The 22909-nt window shown below is 40.5% G+C and overlaps 1 protein-coding gene across 1 annotated transcript; it reads right to left on the bottom strand.

Annotated features, from left to right (window-relative positions):
* Positions 1-4803: 4803 nt before the first annotated feature.
* LOC136759232 (C-type lectin domain family 18 member C) lies at positions 4804-22909 on the bottom strand. The gene is made up of 12 exons (XM_066714131.1): positions 22559-22909; positions 21960-22051; positions 13929-14159; positions 13518-13615; positions 12544-12665; positions 11915-12022; positions 11494-11586; positions 10279-10385; positions 8648-8777; positions 7010-7106; positions 6485-6576; positions 4804-5574 (listed from the first exon to the last, which is right to left on the bottom strand). The coding sequence occupies exons 1-12, from the start codon at positions 22701-22703 to the stop codon at positions 5537-5539; spliced, it is 1353 nt and encodes a 450-aa protein (XP_066570228.1). The 5' UTR covers positions 22704-22909; the 3' UTR covers positions 4804-5536.

Here is a 22909-nt window from a genome sequence, read left to right as displayed (position 1 = left end):
TGAGCAGGGGGACCTTGCGGGCGCTGCAGGATTTCAGTCCTTCACGGCATAGTGTGTTACCAATTGTTTTCTTGGTGACTATGGTCCCAGCTGCCTTGAGATCATTAACATTAACAATTAATTGTTATTCTGTCTCTCACTGTTAAAATACACCTACCATTAAAATTATAGACTAATCATTTCTTTGTCAGTGGGCAAATGTACAAAATCAGCAGGGGATCAAATACTTTTTCCCCCTCACTGTATAGGAGCTTTGGAAGCTTAAAAAAACACCAGTGCAATCTTACAAGGAAAAGAGTGCACTTACTGCACCCTATGTGGGAAGTGCTTCACTCGTGCAACAAATTTGACAACTCACCAGCGCATTCACACAGGAGAGAAACCACACAGCTGCACTCAGAGTGGGAAGAGCTTCAGTTAGGCAGGCAACCTTCATTCTCACCAATGCATTTATACTAGAGATAATCTGTACTGGATTGGATGTTTAAATTAAAATTACAGATATGTGAAAAGCTGTATAAGAACATAAGAAAGTTTACAATTGAGAGGAGGCCATTCGACCCATCGTGCTCGTTTGGTGTCCATTAATAACGTTCTGTTATTAAATGTTCCCAAATTGTCGCTTCAACCACATCGCTGGGGAGTTTGTTCCAAGTAGTGACGCCGCTCTGTGTGAAGAAGTGTCTCCTGTTTTCTGTCTTGAATGCCTTGAAGCCCAATTTCCATTTGTGTCCCCGGGTGCGTGTGTCCCTGCTGATCTGGAAAAGCTCCTCTGGTTTGATGTGGTCGATGCCTTTCATGATTTTGAAGACTTGGATCAAGTCCCCACGTAGTCTCCTCTGTTCCAGGGTGAAAAGGTTCAGGTCCTCAGTCTCTCAGTAGGACATTCCCTTCAGACCTGGAATAAGTCTGGTTGCTCTCCTCTGAACTGCCTCCAGAGCAGCAATATCTCTCTTGAAATGTGGAGCCCAGAACTGTCCACAGTATCCAGATGAGCTCTAACTAGTGCATTGTACAGTCTTAACATCACTGCCCTTGTTCTCAATTCTATACTTTTGACAATATACCCTAACATCCTGTTTGCCTTTTTTATTGCTTCCCCACATTGTTTGGATGGAGAAAGTGAGTCCACATAGACTCCTAGGTCTTTCTCATGTGTTACTTCATCTAGTTATATTCCTCCCACAGTGTAATTATAGTGGACATTTGTATTACCTGCATGTAATATCTTGCACTTGTCCACATTGAATTTAATCTGCCAGGTGTCGGCCCACACCTGAATATTACAAACCAGAACCCAGGCGTGGAGCAAAACAGAGAGGCCAGACAAACAATGGGTCGTGGCCGGCAACAGGAGCAGTAGAGGTCAGGCAATAGGCGATGTCAAGGAAACAGGCAGGAGGTCAGTCAATTATGGGAACAAGGCAGAGAGAGTAATCTGAGAGACAATGGTCGAAATAGGAAAGGCAAAGGTCAATAACAGAGAAGCTAAACACAGGTCCTGAAACACTCAATAAAGTTGCTGGAGAGGGAAACTAGACTTCGCATCAGGTGGTTGGAACAATGATGAATAAATACTAGTGTTGATGAGCAGACAGATGTGGTGATGAGTAGGGATGGGGATCGTTAATTTTTATTGTTATTGATACCATTTTCGAGATTGCTTAACGATCCGAGTCTTTATCGATACCACTATCGATACTTTTCTATTATTTGGTGGAAAGACGAGACGACAATAAATTCTTAACAGAACTGTTATTGCTATTATTGCAAAAACTGTGAGTCTTTAATTTCTGATTTCAACATAACTTATAACTATGAGAACAGTAAAATAATATATCAGCAGCAAAATGTCCAACACGTTTTTTCCAACAACAAAGAAAATAAATAATATACATAAATAAAATAAATATTATGCTTTACACAACAAAAAGAAAAAAGAATCGACAGATCTTCTTCACAGCTCTTCACACACTGTGCTTGTAAATTATTTTTCCGGTTCACGCACGTATCTAATTTTAGGGGCATATGCGAGTGAAATAGTTGCACTGTAGAGCCCTGAACTGGCTTATTATTGTCAATGATGGAGACTTGCTACGAAGTTGGGGTGCGCTCACCATGCACACCTTGGGTGGAGGAGGATGATTGTCCTGCAACGGCAGCCGGGGTTGGCACCGTTGCGACTCGAACACAGTTGAAGGTTCTGCATTTTCCCTTTAACTGATGCACAACGTTGAGGTGCTTAATGATTGCTGTAGTGTCCCCCTTGCAAGAAATTACCTTCGAACATAAATTACATGTCTCTTCCTCCTTATCTTTGGCTTTATTAAAATGTAGCCAAGCCTTTGACTGCTTAGTATGTTCAGCCATCCTAGCAAGCAACAAAATGAGAAATGAAGTGACTTAGGCCAGGCCTGACGCAATTCAATTCTTCTTCGTTTAGTTATAAGGTGGTTGGAAGGCAATTCAATTGAATTTTGTAATTTTATTAGACAATCGATGTATGTTTGTGCACCAGTGATTTGATTTAAATGACATGACTCTTGTCTCTCGAGACATAAGTTAACATTACATTATATTACCCACTAGTCTTGATAGCAGTATCGATAAGCTCGGACCTTATTGATCTTCGGGTTTTGAGAAATTTGGAACCGAGTCCGTAGTAGAACCGGGTCTCGAACTCCATCCCTAGTGATGAGTCAATTACACAGGTAGGATCATTTAATTATCAGGTACATGGAGACAGAGATCTGAGAGAAGACAGTGGATGCTGAGGAAATAGTGACCTCTGGTGGTGAACTTGGGGATGGTTGGGCAGTGGGTGTTACACTGAGGTACAATAGTGCTACCATAGTTTCATGCTGGGGAAACATTTCTGGAACTGGGAATAGACACCCAAACGGTTGTCCCTATTGTTTCCTTTTGCTCTATTAATGAGAGATTAACTTTCCAATGCTTGCTTGATGATGCTTAAAATAAAGTCCCCAGAATCATTTTAGGTCCTATTGAGAAAGGGTCCCTTTAAGCCTACTTTAGTTTCATGCTGTGGAGCAATTTGTGGAACTGGGAATAGACACCCAAACTGGTGTCCCCTATGACACAGTTTAGTGTCCTAAATTACTTCGTGAACATTCCTGGGCTGGCTATCTATTATATTAAAGAAAGTCCCCAAAACCCTTTTAGGTCCCCTTTTAAAGCACAACAGTTTCATGCTGGGGAGCTACTTGTGGAACATTAAACATGTTGAAGGAATAGATTCTGCCTAATGTTGGGTCCATAAGCACAAATACATTCCTCAATTATAGCTCTGGTTGTGATCCACAAACAATATTAAAAAAAAATAAAAAAAAATAATAATAATAATAATAATAATAATAATAACAACATAACAATAATAATAATAATAATAATAATAATAATAATAATAATAATAATAATAATATATGACTTTGTGGGACTACATATTCACAACTTGGTAATAGGGTTCTCTATATTCAAGATCCGGTTAATGGACGCACACATTGTCTCTGAAAGGTTCTGAAATTAAAACAGAAGTACATTAATAACCATTTGCATTCATACACTGGAATGCTTTTCATGCCAAAGAATGCATCAGCTTGTTTTCAATAGATTCAATTTGACTTGTCCAAATACTTTTGTGAATGCAGGATACAAGTTGAACCAGTCATGGCTGTGGGATATCCATGCAAACCTCACCTTGTTCTCTACTCACATGAGAACAGATTCTGTGGAAGATGCCAATGGGCAGAGGCTAGACTGGTGACCAACACATCCAACCTACAGGATGTTCCCTACGCTCTCACTGGATGTGCCACTTGGGAGCATATGGCCTTTCATTTTAACAGAGATCAAAAGCAGACATGCAGACATTGTGTAGTTTGTTTGTTCTTTTCCAAAACCATCCCATTATTTAACCCTCCTAAGTATTTTCAAGTCTTAATTCCGGTGCAGCCACTGCTTGGCTTCTGAAACCACATTACAGGTGTCATTGTGCGCACAGACACACTGACACACACAGTTCACTACAGGACACTGTCTGCAGGTCACAGGTCATCTTGGTCCTGCTAGAGTTATCATGTTACCTTTTCAGTCTCTGTGCACACAGATAATGACGATTAGGAATAAAAATACACTGGAGATGTGCTATATAGAATCAAATTTATTTTTGTACAGTTACAAAAGATCTATATGCGATCAAATGCAATATTCTCGAACAAGATGCCTAATTCTTCTGGTGTACAATACGTATCTACTAACATCACAGATCCAGGCCATTTCATCTGCTTTGCCTGTTGATGACTGTGATCGTGAAACAGTTCATATACAAACTATAAAAAACATTAATATATATACAATTAAAAATAGAATGTTTATTAGCTGGTGAGAACCCAATTAATATATATATACATTTATAAGCATGTCAAGCTTTAAAATGTCAAGCTCTAAGGTATTTTTGATTTGGCCCAGCTAGGAGCTGTGTCAGATGCCACGACATTAGATTTGTAATGTGATCCAAAACGTAATGTGTTCCACGTCCCAGAATTCCAGAATCAATGATCAAGAATCAAGAATCTTTAAACGTCGAAAAACGATCTACCAGGATCAAAACATTGCTTGTGAAAATAGAAAAATGTTTTCTTTAAACAGAAAATATATAGGTATTATTGTATTAATATAATATTGATATAATATTAATTTTGATGAGCATGTTTTAGGCTAATTTCTTACCACTATAAAGCTTATGATTAGTGTGTGCCTACTGTTTGACATTGTTTGCTGCCCACTGCCACACACTCCAGTGCCATCACAGCTTCCCCTTCCCTGGCAGACCTCCAAGACCCCCCATGTCCTCTGAGAGGGACACTGCTCAGGTCAACGGCTCTGGATTAGTGCGGCTATTCATTCGACAGCAATGCATTTATCTGGCTCTACTGATATTCATGTGTGTGTAAAGAACAGAACAGAGTCAAGTTGGGTCCCCTGAACACAGTATGTTTAAAACTCAAGGAAGACGCAGGGGAAAGCTGAGGAGGGATTTTTCTCCTGACCCAAATTGCTCGAACTTGGCATGATTCAGGCAGAGAAGTGGGTCTGTGCTCGTTATTAGCGACGGCACAGCCTTTATGTAAGTTTACTGCAGTAAATATACATTGCAATTTTGCAGTTTTCAGGTAGTTGTATCAGGCATTCACTTTGCTGTGCCCAGGGTTTCCATGCTTTTATCATAGTTTACTCTACTACACCTCTTCATGCGTTGACATTAATATTGATTTCCTACACTGCAGTGTGGTTTTACCATGGTAGACTACAAGTAAACCTCTTTAAAGGTTGAGAACTATGACGATGCTGGAGAACAGGTCCATGGGAAGTGAACACACACTGTGGCAGCTTCTCTCAGCTGTAGTGCTCTGCGTTGGTGCTTTATACACAATGCACCTGTAACACATGAGCTGTGATGAGATGTCCCCACGCTGCCTCCCAGGGATTTGGGTCTTCAGCTGCAGTCTTCAAGGCCTCACCAGCCGACTGCCCAGAGGGCGATGTGCTCTTGGGCTGTGGACACACACAGGGCAACAGTGACTCCACACCTTGGACTCGGACCCGCTGCCAGATTCACACAGACTATAATAAGCCCTCTCTTGTTTTTCTTTATACTTCAGCTGGCATAAATTGGTCATTTTGCTCTCTATAGCTACGCTGATTATCTATTATTATTAATCAGACTGTTTTGGAGGAATAACTGCATCGTGAATTAATTAAGATTGTTTGCTATCAGTGTATTGACTTTGTATTGTATTGATATTGGCACAGAGCAGGCGGAGTACTGATTCCAAAAGAAAAAAGTCCTTTTCTATCAGCCAATTCTGCCCTATCTGCCTGGTAAATGTAGAGGGTACGATATTCTCCAGCATCAAAGCTCAAAGGATGTCAAGCTATCTGGATGGAAACCCGCTTGTTGATACGGTGCAAGAAGCATGAATTCCAGGCTTCCAGGAGCACACAAGCATGATCTGGCACCAAATCCAGTCAAAAAGAGGGAGGAGAGAGATCTCCACAACATATTCCTTAATCTGGCAAATGCATTTAGCTCAGTTACACACAATCTCCTCTGAAAGGTCAGATGCTTCCCAGAGTGTGTAAACTGAACCAGATTAAGGAGCATCTGATTTCTCCAAATGTGATGCCAATCTGTCAATGCACAGTGAGAAGGTGCTGCAAGGGGCAGCCAGTGGCTCTGGGTAAAGAGAACAGATTCCAGATGAGAAGCCAGATGTTGTTAACTCATTAACGAAATATCTGTGAGGGAAGGTGCCCACTTGAAAACCCCAGTGAAACCTCTGCCCCATCCCAGTCTCAAGAACATCAAGCTAGTTTTAGGTTGTTGCTCTATCAACTATTGGCACAATGGATTTATCACATCATATGCAGTGCTTGGTCAGTAGTAAGTGTAACGCACACTCACCAAACTGGCAGATGTATCTGTTGCGTGTTTTACAGCGCTGGTCATTCCAGTTGAAGGCACTAGCAGCCTGCAACTCAACACAGTTCCCAAAGCTGAAATAGAGAGACATCATGTGGTGAGGGGTGAGTATTGCATCTAACTGCATTGTAAATGAATGCTATTTTACACAGTTTCTTATGATAGCCATAAAAGAAGCATCAACAATATTCTATAGTCCGATAATTCAGTAAAACACTTAAGTCTAACCCAGTTATAAAATACAGTGATTTTATTATACAGAAGTTTACATTTTCTGAACTCTGTTAAGTGCCTTAAAGGGGTTGTGGTTTGCCTTTTTGGGGGGGTGCTGAAGCAGGCACCCAGACAACTAATACACTAGACAAATTAGCTTATTTTGGAATTATTTATATATTTTCACCTGAAATAAAACCAATTCACAGTTCTTGCAATCCCCAGATTATATACCCCTTCTCTTATGCTTCATTCTCATCCCAGTTCTAAACAGCCACAGGCCCCCTCACTCACCCATGGTTATCCGGTTGACCAAAAGCAAAGCTGGTGAATCTTGGTTTCTCCCCTGAATCCCAGCGAAAGGAATCCTTTGACATTTTATATGTCAGACCTGGGCGAGAGAGACACAGTGACACACCTGCTCTAATCCTGTTAATGCAACCGAGCAACAGAAAATTTAGCTTGGATTGAACACCGTGCCTGAGGGGACACCTTTTTCACAGGAGGCACAAGAAGGCCTGTCCAGTATTCACTCACTGCTTACTACATACTGCTTTCTCCTTGCTCAATAATATCTCCCCATTGTGGGATTGCACAGACCATTCTACGAGAGAGGTGCAGGCAGCTAATTCATGTATTGCCTGAAATCTGCACAACCAAGCCATCTGCTTTTTTTCACAATTTGAGACCACAGTGAAAACAAAAGCAGTATACAATTATGGGCAGTGCTTGGCCAATAGTGCACTACCCAATGAGGAATGCTGGTCATAATAATTAATGACGTAATCAGACGTAAACCAGTGCTGTTTAGACTATAGGCACTCATGCTTACTTTCTGCCGTCCCCGAATACCTTTAAAGCTTTAATTAGCATAATTCATCCATGTCCATTTCTCAATTAAAGATAGATTATCTAAATACAATTGCTCAGCAATCTATGAAATGACAAAATGACATACTGACTGACTAATTCATTCTTCTAACAGGTGCATTGCAGTTTAAAGTGCACAGGAAGGTGAGAAACGAGACCAGACATTATTGTAGTGTTAGTCTACATTTATGTATTTTCATACTATACAACCTGAGAGATTGAACAAGAAATAAGGACAATCATTTTTTTAATTTAAAAAATAATTGTGCCTATGCCATTTTTTTAAACGAATTGTGATGTCAAAATCATATCTTAATGTTAGAATTTCATCATTGTCTTAATTAATTGTAAATGATGTTCTCAATAGGAATGCTATGCTGTAATAATTAAATTTACCTGTATATTAACAGACAATTATATAATTATGAAATTATTGTAATTATTGTACAATTCTATTAACTGATGCCACTTTAGGTAATCTATGATTTATATTATATTATATCAAATTATATTATAATCCTAATTATTGATTATTAATATTTATTTATATTGCTAACATGATTTATGTGCTGTGAAGATTAAATTGGTTGTTGATTATATTTACAATATAATTACAATTAGTCTCATTGCAATTTATTTTACAATCTGTGCAATACAGTAATGCCAATTAATTGCATTTTCAATATCTGTGGTGCTTTAAGGTTGACATATACAGCTACTTATTTTCAGTTAGTTCTTAATTACCACATACCACCTTACTTTAGCTACTTAAGATATGGTTTAAAATGTGGTTGTTTTTGTTTTTGGTGGAGACTTGTTTCTAATTTATGGTTTAAAGAGTCTCTGTAAGGGAAAATAATGATCAATGAATACACGATTCATAATCTAATCCGTGATTTAATTGATAAATGGACGTTGAATAACCCTTAATTACAGCTTTAATGGAAGGTAGGGAATCAAATTGTAATAGTGAATGCAAAGTAAGCCATCCTAACAAAAACCTATCCTTTGAGGGCAGGCTTTTATTGGTGATTCGGCAATTCTAACTGAGTCTTTTGTCACCTATCCAGAAGTTCCGCGTTTCAAAGTCAGGGTCCGTGACCTCATTGGTCGTCTCCAGTTGACTGAGGTAAAATGCAAGGATGTCCTGTACCTTCTGGTTGTGAATGAGAGCCAGAATTCCTCCTTTCTCCTAAGGAAGAGCAAAGACACAGGAGGGTTACACCCTCACACACCGCAGGAGTGTTTAGCATTGTAACACACATACCGAGGCCGAGTTCTGACTCAAAACATTGTTAATTAGCCAATTGCTAATTGTAAGGCCAGTGCTTTTTCTACAGTAGATTTTGTTCTTTCAAGTTGCAAACCTGTTTTTCTTTTTTCTTTTAAAGAGAAAACAGTCAACAAAGCTATGGGAAATGCTTCTCACGTGGGAGATCCTGTGTTTTTATGTCAAAGCAAATATGCTCTATCAGTATGATGCAAGAAGCCCATTAGCTTCTTCGGTTAAGTGAAACCACTGTCTATGACTTCAGAGGTTTAATACAAGAAAGGAAGCAAACTTTTCTCTGAGCAGGGGCGGTTCTGAGTTGGGGGCAGGGGGGCCAGTGCCCCTGTGACAGCAAGCTTGGGCCCCCCTATGGCCCACCTAACTAGCACTGCAGACAAAACACTGTCAGCACAACCCCCCATTATCACTGTGGACAAAACACCCCCCCCCCATTCCAGCACCGCAGAGAAATTGATGGCCCCCCTATTACAACTGGCCCCAGCCAGGCCCCCCCCGCTGAATTTGTGTTCTGTGTTCCCGGCTATACTGCGGTTTTGTTGCGTAGGCCATCCTACTCGTGATGTACAAGAGCTGCGTGATAACCTTTATTCTCAGCCTTCTGATGGGGACAGGCAGGAGCTCTTTTTTCTCAATTGTAAACAAACAGAGTCATCCTTATCTGCTCTTAAACCCTGCCTCTTCTCTAGACTAAAATAGTAAGTATAGGGACAGTAAACCTGACAGATAATTCAATCAGTCAGTCTGCTGATGGCTTTTCATCTGCCTCCTTTTTCTGTGGAGAGCAGAGGATGCCCTGCCTAGAATACTTAATCGAACCCTTAATTGAACTAATAATTTCCTAAATCAGAACCTTTTATTTATTTTAAACTATAGGGGTTTTAAGTTAAGTATAGAATTCCATAAAGAACTTATTAAAGATGCAACCCCTTTATTACACAATTTAATAAGTCAAATCTAAGCAGATTGTTACTTCAATTAAGGTTCAATTAAGTAACTGAGAGCTCAGTTTGAATGAAAACTACCAGGGCAGGGGGTCCCCAGGACCAGGGTTGGGAACCTCTATCCTACAGAATGGATGATGAAATTGCCCTTATAATGATTTTGCTTATGAGTCTACATGCCTTCCTCCACTAGGTTTGCACTTCAACCGAACTCTGGTAAATACAACAGAAAAGCTGACCAATATAAATGCTTTGATCATGTCTTTATTTTGTATTGAGGATTCCTATCTAAAAATGGAAATGTGGCAACAACATTACTTATTGCTACATCTTTTCAATAGAAACCTGGTAAAAATGTTAGTGAAGCACAAAAGTTCTGAAGGCAAAGCTTACTGCTATGCCCACCACTGTTTTAATTGAGGAATATAATATTGCCCGTACTACCTTCTTCTGTGTCTCACCTGGCATCTGACCTTGGCTCCATAGTAGGTATCAGCCTCTGGGGACACCATGAAACACTCCCCGTCGATGCGCACATCACAGCTGTGGAACGGGAACTGCAGCTTCTCTGAACAGAACAAGGGGTTTAAACTTCCTTAAACATAATTCCTGCATCATGGTTAGACTGTTTCTTAATTTAAAGAGAAAGGCAAAACTTTAAATGAGTGCTTGTTTCTAACACTTGCTTAAGCTTGATTTTGTTCTTTACTGAATCCCACAGAGAGAAGAGCAGATAAAGAATTTGCCAGAACAATAAGACTATGATGTAATGAACACAACTTGTAAAAACCATGGAATACACAGAACATGGGCTCACACTTCTGATCAGCAACAGGGGTCTCTGCCCACATCCCTAGAGAGCCCCAGTTCAGTAGGTTTTCTATGTCACACTTAAATCATTAATTTATGATTTACGATTTACTAAATTTAGTCATCTGCTGCTCTCAAGTACCTTAACTGAACAAATTACTTGCTTAATTGATGATAAACTGTATAGGGACATACAGTTAGGTCCATAAATATTTGGACAGTGACATAATTGTCATCATTTTGGCTCTGTATGCCACCACAATGGATTTGAACTAAAGACAGCTGCAGTCCAGGCCTGGCAGAGCATCACCAGGGAAGAAACCCAGCATCTGGTGATGTTTATGGGTCCCTGACTTCAGGCAGTCATTGACTGCAAAGGATTTGCAACCAAGTATTGAAACTCACAATTTAATTAATGATTATGTTAGTTTGTCCAAATACTTTTGAGCCCCAAAAATTGGGGGACCACATCTAGAAATGGGTGTAATTCCTACACCATTCACCCAATTTGGATTGTAACTACCCTCAAATTAAAGATGAAAGTCTACACTTAAAGCATCTTCATTGTTTCCTTTCATATCCATTGTGGTGGTGTACAGAGACAAAATGATGACAATTGTGTCACTGTCCAAATATTTATGGCACTACTGTATATTAGTTATTGATTTATGGGTGAGCTACACTGGACTGAATCAGATTCAGGAGCAGGGTTGGTTGACTGAAACAGAGGAGTTGATCAGGGTTTCCTCCCTGAGGAACACACTATAACCATTCGCCGTTCATCAGATTGGACACACTATTGCAGATGAACACTTGCCAAAGAGTGAGTGCTGAGCCACTGATCCTGGCTGCTCTACTTCCCTCACCTGCACACTGGGCTCCTCCGTACCCCTTGTCACAGACACAGGAACACTCCTCTTCTTTGTACCGACCGTGTACGCACTGCACACTGCACCGCACTGCAACACAGGGCACAGTCAACACTGTGGGACTCAATGCAGCACACGCTGCACATTGCATGACAAAATCCGCTCAGTTTGCAATGTGCAGGGCTGGACTAATCCTCGTGACTGTACTAACACAGCAACAGACATCCATCTCAACTCACAGCGGCATTGCAAACAGGCACCGGCACTGCACACTGCAACACACAGGACCGGTCCCGACAAATCGTGCATTTCAATGGCTATAACAGCACAGGGAAACTCCTGATCATAAACGTATCTTATTCAGAAGTATTCTGATAGGGAGAGGGGTTGGATAGAGGGGCAGCTCACTGACTCTCACCTTGGCAGAAGCGGCCGGTGAACCCAGGGTGGCACTGGCACTGGCAGGAGGAGACATTGAGGTGCCCATGCGCACCGCAGCTCATCCGGCAAGGGTTTTGAGGGGTCTCTAAAACCAGACACATAGATAGGCAGTCTCAATTGCTGCACCCATTAGAGTCTGAACAAAACTCAGTTTTTTAAAGTGGCAGGTTACACCAAAATCCTTTGCAGGTCGTATTGGCTCTTTTCTGCTTCCAATTTGTTTACCATGTTATTTTCACAGTTAGGCGGGGTGTTTAATAGAAGTACCTCTATGGGCCACAAGAACTGTGTTTAATCATGAAAATACATAGAGGAATAAAGTAGCCATTTTCCTGTGCAGATTTAAATAGAAGAGCATTTTATATTTTTCCATCGCTGACTTAGAGGAGACATTGCTACACCTACATTTGAGTTGTGAGGGGTTAGAAGAGAAGGAAAACAAGCATTCTCCATTAAAAAGGGGACCTTGGGCAAAGCAAAAGCTTCTGCTTTTCTTAAATACATCTGTGACCTGTTCCACCAGAGGGTTTGATCAAAATTAACTACCACTACTGAACTGGAAAGTCTTGCATTGGGTTACCACCGAATGTAAGGCAAATGTCTCACCACACAGTCCGCCCACATGGTCCCACAGACGGTAACAGCCAGACTTGTTAGCAGTGCAGAGGGAGCAGTAAACTCCGGCCTTGTAGGGGACCACCATCCTGCCATTCACCTCCCAGTTCCCCCTTAATAAAGCACACACCGATGTTTACACTGACAAGCACACATAAGTCACAAAAAACACACAGAGCATCTCACATGAAAACCTCTCCGGCACACCTCAGGGAGTCCCTTCAGTTAGACTACCTTTTTGCTACAAAAAATATATATAGCAGGGAACTATGACCACGACATGTTATCAATTGACAGTGTAGGGAAAAACATTTGTAAGAGAAGTGTGTAACAGAGCACTATAGGACAAATACTATCAATAGGGCAGCTGTATTCTGACTGCAGAAATAACTGTAGCAAGACAGTCATGGTTTATCTGAATTCATATGATGGTGTCAATCCTAAAACTCAGGGTTTTAGGGTCTCAGGGTCTTAGATTTAGGGTCTATAGTTAGAGCGCTAACCAGCATTCCTGGTATCGGAAAATGAGGATTAAATGTTAAAATGGATTGCCATAAAATTAGATTAAACACACAGATTTAGAAAGTCATATGCTGGAAATGTGGAAATGCTAAGAGGATCTCAGACAAACTTAATCTAATTGCAATAATTGTTAATCCAATCTAGACAATACGAAATGCTCTTTAGGTCCTTCTTAGAGGTTTAAGAAAGCGTTCCACACAGACAATATAGTGGGTATGTGACAATGTTTCAGGGGGTGTCCATACCTGTCCATACCCTACATCAGTACACAATATCAGTACTTGCAAAAACAGTTACATGGCTCTTAGGACTGCACCAACTGTGTTAACTTGACACAATGGCATTATGAAGATGCACTGGAGCATAGTATTATTGTATAATGATTTTGTTAGTGATGTGCCACAGACTTACAGTGCAGTGAAGACAATTGCTCTCAGACTCACCCTGGTGAATATGCACAGACAAATACCTCCTGCCACAATCCCCCTCTCTGACAAGCATGCTGAGCACAGCCCACCCGACTAGAAGTGGCCCACACGAGCTACATGAAAGAGAGGGGGAGAGAAAGAGAGTGAAGAGAGAAAATGATTGAGAGAGAGAGTGGGGAGAGAAGGAGAGAACAGGGATGAGAAGAGTGTGAATGTGAGAGAGAGAGTACAGTATAAGAACGAGAAAAGCTTGAACTAAATCAGGATATGATATGTATTAAGTTATTGATCAATAATGCACTTTCACTGTGTTTTATTGATGGAAGTGTATATGACTTCTGTTAAAAGTACATTAACAACTATCTATTAGATATCTATTTATTTGGCTATAATAGATATAATAGAAATAAACGACTATTCTCTCACCTGTGTGTAGTGATGACATGTGCTGTTCTCTGCACAATAGCCACTCAGGTAGTCGTAGTTCTGGTTCTCCTGGAACCATGTGTTTATGACCTCAGCGATAGAGGCGGAGCTGGGGGCGGAGCTGTGGATGTTCCAGCCAATGTGGCCTGAGTGACCCAGATCCTGGGCGGAGTCTAGAGGGCAGGACACGGCCTTTTCCTGGGCTAACAGTGCGAGCTTCTCACTCCACTCCTGAATGAGTGTGATACAGATAGAAATACAGGGGAATTACTCCAATAACAATGGTTTATACTGTATGATGCTTAACATCTCTGAATCAGTTTCCTCTCCTTGTATTGTAAGGCAGGTTCTTAGAATTTTGAGACCCACACTTTCTGTCTTTACCTTCTGGTTTCACAATCTCTCCATTACTTTATTTACTCCAGCCTGGTTCCATAGAAATATTCCCCCCTCCCCACATCCCTATATAACTAAATGTACTTACTTTGGCAATAATATTTTTAATATTTTGGGGGCATTTTGCCCCAAAGTAGTACTGACATATTGTACATAGCAGTGTGGATGCTTTCATGGAATAGGAAAACTTAGTTTCTTTGTACATGTTTTTTACATTCTCACTTATCAGATGAATGGGATCCTGTGCAATTTAACAGAAATTAATCTAGTATAGTAGTACAATAACAGTAACACAGAGACTAAGTTTTTGTTGCTTTAATAAATGTGTATTCCTTCCAATTATGGGAACTGTGAATGAGGTAAATGGCTTAGCACTGTAATTGCATGTTAATGGAGTAGCGTGGGAGGTCATAGCTTAGAAGGAAATCAAGGAATCCAGCAGGCAGCCCCTTCTAAATTACAAAATACCAAGCTAGTGAGGTAACTCTGCCGAGCAAAGACACCAGAGGATGCACCATTCTGACACGACTCTCTGAGGGGGTGTGCTAGGGAACAAAAAAGTCTCAGGGGATTTTACCAAGCTCCCATTTCCTGACATGGCGGTAATAGAATGGGACATGCACGACATTTCTGCTTCACCTGTCCCAGCATCTTGTTACCTTATTTTTGTTCCCATTGCCAAAATTAGCAGTGAGAAAGGATCAGGACTACAAGCCAACAGCCTACAGGCTCAGCTGTTAGGGGCCCATGTGCTGAGAATCCACTGCCCTTGCCATGAGAATAATCTGTGCTCTCTCTCACCCTCAGATGCTCACTGAGAATGCACTGCAGAGACGGCACACAGACACACAAACACACAAACAGGTTTTCTCAAGACTGTGTCAGTGCAGAATACAGACCTTCAGTTAATGCCTAGGGACACACTCAAGGTCCTAAAGGGGACATTTCAGACTATTCCAACCATCACAATTCTTACATTACGAACTAGCACTGCAATTAATGGCAAGAGCTTTTAAGCTTACGTTTCATAAACTGAGAGGTTGCAGGATACATTACCACCACTTTATGTCTTGTAAAATGCTGAGTAAGTCACAACTGCTTCACTTGATCTCTTTAGACAAATCCTTCCAATAAAATGATAGAATGCTATTCATTTTTGGAGTTCAGGATTATAAGTACGTGGCATAACTTTAATACAAATAAAACTTAAAAAAAAAGGTTGACACTTTATTTTTCATTCAATTTTAATGATCTGAATATTTGAGTTGAATAACCCCTACAGTTTTCAGATATGGCTGAATTTGCCATCCTAATCATGGGAGGAGGATTTTTTTGTTATGTATTTATATTGAAGAGGAGGAGGAGGAGGAGGAGGTAGAAGTGATAATGCTCAGAAGGCAGGAATTAATAAACAGCTAAGTGAAATTCCCATTCCTGCACATTTCAAGGTTGCATTGCAAACTCCATGTGCTTTCAAAACAAGTCTAGTGTAGCAAGGGGGAAAAGAGCTTTTCAACTGGGTCAGCCAAGGGATGAATCACTCCGATATTAAGCCATGCCAAGGATAACACTGAAAACAGCAGTCCTGGCTACGGTCTCGAAATGGGTCTCATACCAGCACATGGGACGAAAATCCAATTTAACTGTAAGCCCAGGGCATGATTCTCCTGCTACATATAGTTGATCTCAACTATGTGCACCTGTCAAAATGTACTGCCAAGGCTTCATTCCCAAAGAAAGGGCCTTTGTATGACAATGTTATTAGTAACCAGTGTATCTGTTGTCCGTGGTAAATGTCATGCTTGCTATTTAGATCAATTAGACTGAGCTTGATTTGTGCACTGATGGTCAAGTGAAGTGTGGAAAAAAACAAGGTAATTTTATGTCACATTTCGACTGCGCAATATGTGACCCACGTGAGGTTTGGCGAGTGAACGTGAGTCATCGTATCTCCAGCCTGATGTCCTTGGACAGTCTCTCCCAGCCGGCTTCCTGACACACTTCCAATTTCTCCAGCTTGAGAATAGTGCATGGCTGGGAAAGTGAAGGGTCCTGGCAGGATCCAGTGACAGCCATGCTGTCTTCTACTCAGAGAAACATGGGGACTGTGTCAAAGCCCACGACTTAGCGTTCAACACCCCTCGCCCTTCAGAACTCTGTCATTCTTGAGACAGAGACTTTATTGTTAAAACCCAATATACTTCAAGCCAAAAGTACACAGACATCTTTCCAATATAGATGGCTCTAAAATCAGCCCCATAGCAATAACACAAAATTTGGGTGTGATTTTAGATTCAGACCCTTCCTCTGATTTGTATATCTAAAGCCTCTTTCTTTCTAAATATTATGAAACCAAGACATTTGCCCTATCTCAGATACATCTATCTATCTATCTCAGATGCTTGAAGATGAATACATGCCTTCATCATATCAAGATTAGATTACTGCAATGTAGTAGTATGGAGAAGCTTAACTAACTAACTTCTGTAAGTTTAAAATGCCACTGCAAGGCATTTTTAAATTTGAAAATTAAAAAAAATATATGAATAATACATTACTTCCCACAATGTAGATATACGAGTCACTTATTAATCTTACAGCTGTAACATTATTTGGAGCTCTGAACACAAACCTACATTTTTCTCATTTAGAGGATACTTTTAAAAGCAATTGATTATCATTGCATCTTCTACTGGTCTTACAACTCATAAAAAAAAAACTGCAATGTGCTGTTTGACTAGACTTTTTCTACTATTACATAAACCTCTTCAGAGATAATTCACATATTCTGTTTGGAGATGAAGTCTTCCAATTGTCATTCAAACAGCATTGATGATAGTTGATGAACATGACAAATAATAGGCTAATAATAATAAATGATATATTCCTGTTCAGTAGCTTTTGCGAATGATCAAACCTGATCACACATAGCTTAGGGGTTTGTTTCTGTTTAACGATTTATAGCCTAAACACACTGGTACATATTATTTAAGAAAATCTGACTATGGGGCATTGCTGCACACAATGGGACTAAAGCAGCTGAAAGGCCCCTGTGCTGTCAGTAGATTATTTTCCCCAATGTCATTGCTCATCTAGACAGCACACAGACTGCAGTTTCTCTTTTGCCATAACCCAAACCCTTACGAGCAACCTGGCAACTTCGGGAGCTTGTTTCTTTTTCAGATAACATGGTTTCTTTTTCAGATAACCACGATGTAACTTATCTTTCAAGTCGAAAATAGCTCCAAGGAACTATGTACCCCAGTGGTTGTGAGGGAGGACAATCGACAGAATTGAGGCAGCCGAGGCCTGCGGCCAACTCGGATACAAAGCAATCACTGCGACAAGGACGTGATCAAGAGCAGGTACCTATAGGGGGGTCAACTGAAACACAAGGATATTATTAGGAGAAAACACATATAGAGCTGGAGCTCAACATAGCCAGGATCAGGGACCCTACAGAGGGTGATGATGCTCAACCGCACCCAGTACAGCAGCACCAATGGAAAAGGTCGGTCCTGTGATGTCAAGCCTGTAAAATTGCAGAACATATGCAATGAAGCCCAGTTTGCAGTTCAAAAATAGCTCCCAAAGGAGACTATGGGACATTGCTGTATATGATGGGAAGAGGTGAACACTCAGAGCTTCCCCCTTCACTGGCTCATCTACATAGTACTTTTGCCATTGACCATTTGGGAAGGTGAGTACTGCTCTGCTTTTTCTGCATTGCTTACAAAATAAAACTCTACACCTTTTCACAGGCCTTGGTCTTACGACTTAAAGTTGGTGGCTACCGGGTGCATAGTGTCTAGCTTACAACATAAACAAGAAAGCATTTTGATTATTACATTGCTACAGCTTGGGGCTCGGTGTCTGTGACTTTCTGTGTACCTACAGGAGGCTTATTATTCTGAATACTTCCTGGATGGGCAGCAGGTTCCACACCATCTTGAATCTGAGGTGTCTGAACTGCTACCTAAGGGTGTAAGATGCTCATGCACCTTTCCATCATGTAGTCTATCAGATTGGGTGACTAGTTCACCACAGGACGTGTATTTCATGATCTGATGTCACTAAATCCTAGCATTTTCCTCCAGTGCCTGGATGCAATTCTTGTCCCCTTGCTGCTGCAAGGCATCTGTGTACATATTCTGTTTCTTCCTCTTCAGGCTGACAGACAGGGTGATCTGGATGGCGGCGCCCTTCATAGCTGACCTCATCTTCTGGTGTTTATGGTTCATATGATGGCAAGCAAGAGTGGGAGGTCAAACTGAGACCGTCTGTGCTTATGGATCTTGTGAGTGACCTCACTCTGGATGGCATGTTGGCTGGCTTGATGGAAGAGCTGCCAAGGATGCAGGGGAGGAGCTTAAAGATAGCCAGTGGGTAGGATCCTGGGAAACTGGGAGACTCTAGAAGTGAGCAAGGTCGCCGATGACGACAAGTACTTCCCCATAACTTAGGCCCAATGAGCGGTCTGGAAAGCCAACACACTACTCTTATCTTGGTTTAAGGAACGTGCTAATTATTACATGGAAAAATAAACTTTGTTCAGATTGAACCACTTTCAGCCTACAGAGGTTCATTAACCTGTTAATCATTCACAAAAGAAATAAACACAAATCCACTGGCCCAGCACATCTGGAGGTCTCTGATAAACATTGGTGTCAATGAGAAAATGTGGAAACAGCTGAAATAAAATATGTATTCAACTTCGCCTTAGAGTAAGTAGAGAAAGTATGTGAAGCCTTTAGAATTATTTGCATTCCGGCATTAATCTGACCTAAAATGTGATCTTCATCTAAGTCCTAATAATAGATATAGAGAATCTAAATAACACTGCAGGAAATCTGATCTTTTTGGGTCAGAATGTTCTTGGTGCCTCGCTTTATTCAGCTTTATATTGCGCAGCAGACGTCCCAGTAGTAGACTAGAGCTCACATGCTCTCAGACCACAGAAGGATGAGGCGGTTCAAGGTGGGGGGAGGTTAGCAGCGGATGCAGTGGGCTGAGGGGTGAATGGAGGGGCTCTATGTCCACGGTGTTTGTAATTATATTGTATTGTGAATTGCTGTTTGTTTTGTTGGCGTGTTTGCTTAATAACATATAACAAAAATTAGATATAAATATTGTTTTAAAAAGTTGCCATTTAAACTTTTGTAAAACAAAGTTGCTGGATAAACTTTAAAGCACCCTTGGCACTTAGTGACATATATATATTAAACAAACCAGACTTTGGGCACTCCAGACAAAAAAGGTATCACTTCCCTGTGCTAGAGTATGATTATTTAATCATTTAATCTTTTAATTATTTTGTAATACTTATTACATAAAGTTATGTGTTAATAAGGCATGACAGTGTAATCCTTTGAGATACAGTAGCTTGAACTACAGCTGTACTGTCTTCAGTTTGGTAAATGTAATATGTAGCAGAACTGAACTGTTTAAAGTGGTGTTTTTGTACTACTTGTTCTATAAGAGGAATTGGATTAAAAGGCCAATACTGTGGGTGTCTAACATTAATAGTATTATATGAATCAATTTACAATCTTAACAGCTATTATTGACATGAGCTTGAACTTCACTGATCACTACTGTTTCTCTTTTTATTCCATTGTAAATATATAAGAAAAGCTGTGTGGTAATGGTTGAAATTTCAAATATAATGATTATTTTATGTCTGCCAACAGACTATACAGGTTGTCCCTAATCATTTTAAAATCTAAAAACATCTAAAATCTGAACATTTTTATTTTACCTTTGTACCATAATTTGTTGTGCCTTTCGAAAAGGTACTGACTAAAAAAAACTCATCGACTGCCTGAAGAAAGCATTTACATACAAAGTGCTTGTATTACCATATGGTTCACTAACATCAGATAGCGGTGTGAAATATTTGTTGGTTTTAAAAAAAAACTGTGCAAAAACGTTCTGTAATCCCTGTAATTCGTTTTACTTCACTGAAGGACAATCTGGCCACACTGTTGATCTATGGCAGAATGTTTTTATTGCCCTCAGGAAGGTCTTGATAAAGCAGCTGTGTGGGAAGTGCAATCAAATGCTGCTCAATGAGGAAACTCACTGTTTTTAATTCTGGGAAACCACCTTTTCAACACAATACAGAAAAATCATGTTCAGAGTGGTTGGGATTGGAAGTGAATGGCTCAGTGAAATACAGCTAAGAGTGGAGGACTCACTGTAGAGCTATTCATTAGTAGGATTGGAAAATGTATGGTTATATTTACATCCTATTTTCTCATTTGTTTTCATGTCTGAGTTCACTTGTGTACATTTTTCACTTTTTTTCAACTGAGTAATAATAAATAAAGTTCTGTCTGAAGTGGATGATTTTGAACATGGTCAAGAAGCAAATTGTTATTTGCCTTTATTTAATTTTTGGAGTGTGTCTTAATAATTTACCTACCAGTGAGTGGAGTGTTTTAAGGCGGACCAACAGAAAATATCTAACCACAACCTTATATTAATGTCTAATGTTAAACTCCTGTCTGGACAGCCTCAGGCAAGCAGTCACACGTATTTGTAGTCACAAATTAACAATCGAGAATGCAGTGAGCTCTTGAGACAGCAGCTCTCTGCACATGCCTCCTTTCCATTTCATTTGAATGAAGATAACACAGATACAGGTATAATTCCCTGCTAGCCACTATTATATTTCTTAGCAGACACCCTTATCCAGGGGGACTTACAATTGTTACACTATATCACTTTATTTTTACATACAATTAGCCATTTGTACAGCTGGGTTTATTCTGAAGCAATCTAGGTAAAGGACCTTGCTCAAGGATACAACAACAATGTCTCCCACCTGGGATTGAACTCCACTCATGAGTCCAGAGCCCTAACAACTACACCACACTGATCCTGCATATGTGAAATTACCTAAGTGACATCAGTCGAAAGGCATTATTTCATCTCTGCACTGGTATTCATTTCAGGGTACAATTGTTTGTGAAGGTAAAATGTAATGATTAATTATACTTATAAATAGGACCCTGTGTTTTATGAGACCTGCTTTTGAAGGCTGCACTTCAGTCCTCCACCGACAAGGTGGCCATGCAGTCTGCTTAATTAATAAGTCAAAGGGCAATTTGTAGATATTTTTTATTGTGAATTAAATTACTATAAATTGTGAGGCTGCGGGGACATCTAGGGCATAGCAGTTGAATTGAATTATAACAATTCAGTTCTCTCATCGCTAATTCACAGCATACTGTAGTCCAGCCATGTGCAATATTTTCTTTACAAAGAGTGTAAACAAACATACAAGGTACACTATCACTTGACTCAAGAGTTACACTGTACTTAAGCAAATGTGCTCACAACACAGATTAAACTGACAACACACAAACACATATATAAAACTATGGTGGCCCTAAAATGGAAAATTTAAATTAAAAGAGGTGTAGTGAGTTTTATTTCAGACGTTTTGTAAAGGATGCACAGAGCTTTATATATATATATATATAAAACATTTCACCACCAGCTTTGTAAATGATGCACACTTTTGTTTTCTTTTTTAATATTGCCAAGAGATTTGTAAATGATGCACACCTCTTTTAAAACCTCAATTTGCTCTTCAGGGCCACTGTATGAAACAAAGGTAAAGACACGCACCATTTTCTGCATGTTTGCTGCCATGGGGGAGACCCGGCTGCGCAGCCGGTCGTGCAGCGCGGCGGTGTGGAAGCGCGCTCTGTCCCCGCGACCTGCAACACAGCGAGCGCGCGCGTTACAGCGAGGACCCGTCACCATGGCAACGGCCGCCGGGGACCGAAGGACAAAACAAAGTGTCGCGACGTCACAGCGCATGCGCCTCACTGTGTCGCTCTGACGGAGGGCTTTTACCTGGGAAGTTTCTAACTTAATCCAAATCCTGTGCCATTTTTCAAACGTGTCAAGAAGTACCGACGCAGACAATGTTAAGAATGTATAGTTCAAAAACTAACACAAGGTTTTTTGTTCATCACAATTTTGTCGCTTTACAAAATAATACCCATAGGCTACTTCCCCAAATGTACACTACAATAGAAACCTAATGTAAATCGCAAAACCTACATTTATATTTGTAATAAAACATTAATAAGCGTATTTCTATTATTCATATTATTGTGTACTAGTAATATAATACGGATAAGCACAGATGTAAATGAGAACCTACGGCAATTACGTTTTAAAATTAGTTTAAAGAGTAATTTAAATATTTCCTTCCTTACCTCCTACAGGTGGGTTTGCATGGTCCCGTTTGCCCTGCGCCGCCCAGCTCCCCTGAGAGAGATGCAGCGACAAACACAGGCAAACCGCGCAGCGCAGAGACAGCCTGTCCACAGCGCCCATGACTGAACAGCAAGCCCACAGCATCCGCACAGTCTCTCTGTCTCTGTGTCTCTCTCTCTCTGTCTCTCTCTCTCTCTCTCTCTCTGTGTCTCTCTCTCCCTCTCTCTCTCTCTCTCTCTCTCTGTGTCTCTCTCTCCCTCTCTCTCTCTCTCTCTCTCTCTCTCTCTCTCTCTCTGTGTCTCTCTCTCTCTCTCTCTCTCTGTGTCTCTCTCCCCCTCTCTCTCTCTCTC

The sequence above is a fragment of the Amia ocellicauda genome, chromosome 9, assembly GCF_036373705.1.
Source record: "Amia ocellicauda isolate fAmiCal2 chromosome 9, fAmiCal2.hap1, whole genome shotgun sequence".
NCBI lineage: Eukaryota > Metazoa > Chordata > Actinopteri > Amiiformes > Amiidae > Amia > Amia ocellicauda.
The sequence above is the reverse complement of the archived record's forward strand: the minus strand, read 5'-3'. Positions and strand labels throughout refer to the sequence as shown.

Coding starts and splice junctions, on each gene's coding strand:
- LOC136759232 (XM_066714131.1), bottom strand. CDS start 22,703: ATGCTGTGGGCTTGCTGTTCAGTCATGGGCGCTGTGGACAGGCTGTCT. Junction 11,587..11,914: donor CACCGGCCGCTTCTGCCAAG/GTGAGAGTCAGT, acceptor CCTGTGTTGCAG/TGCGGTGCAGTGTGCAGTGC. Junction 7,107..8,647: donor AACGCGGAACTTCTGGATAG/GTGACAAAAGAC, acceptor TCTCTCGCCCAG/GTCTGACATATAAAATGTCA.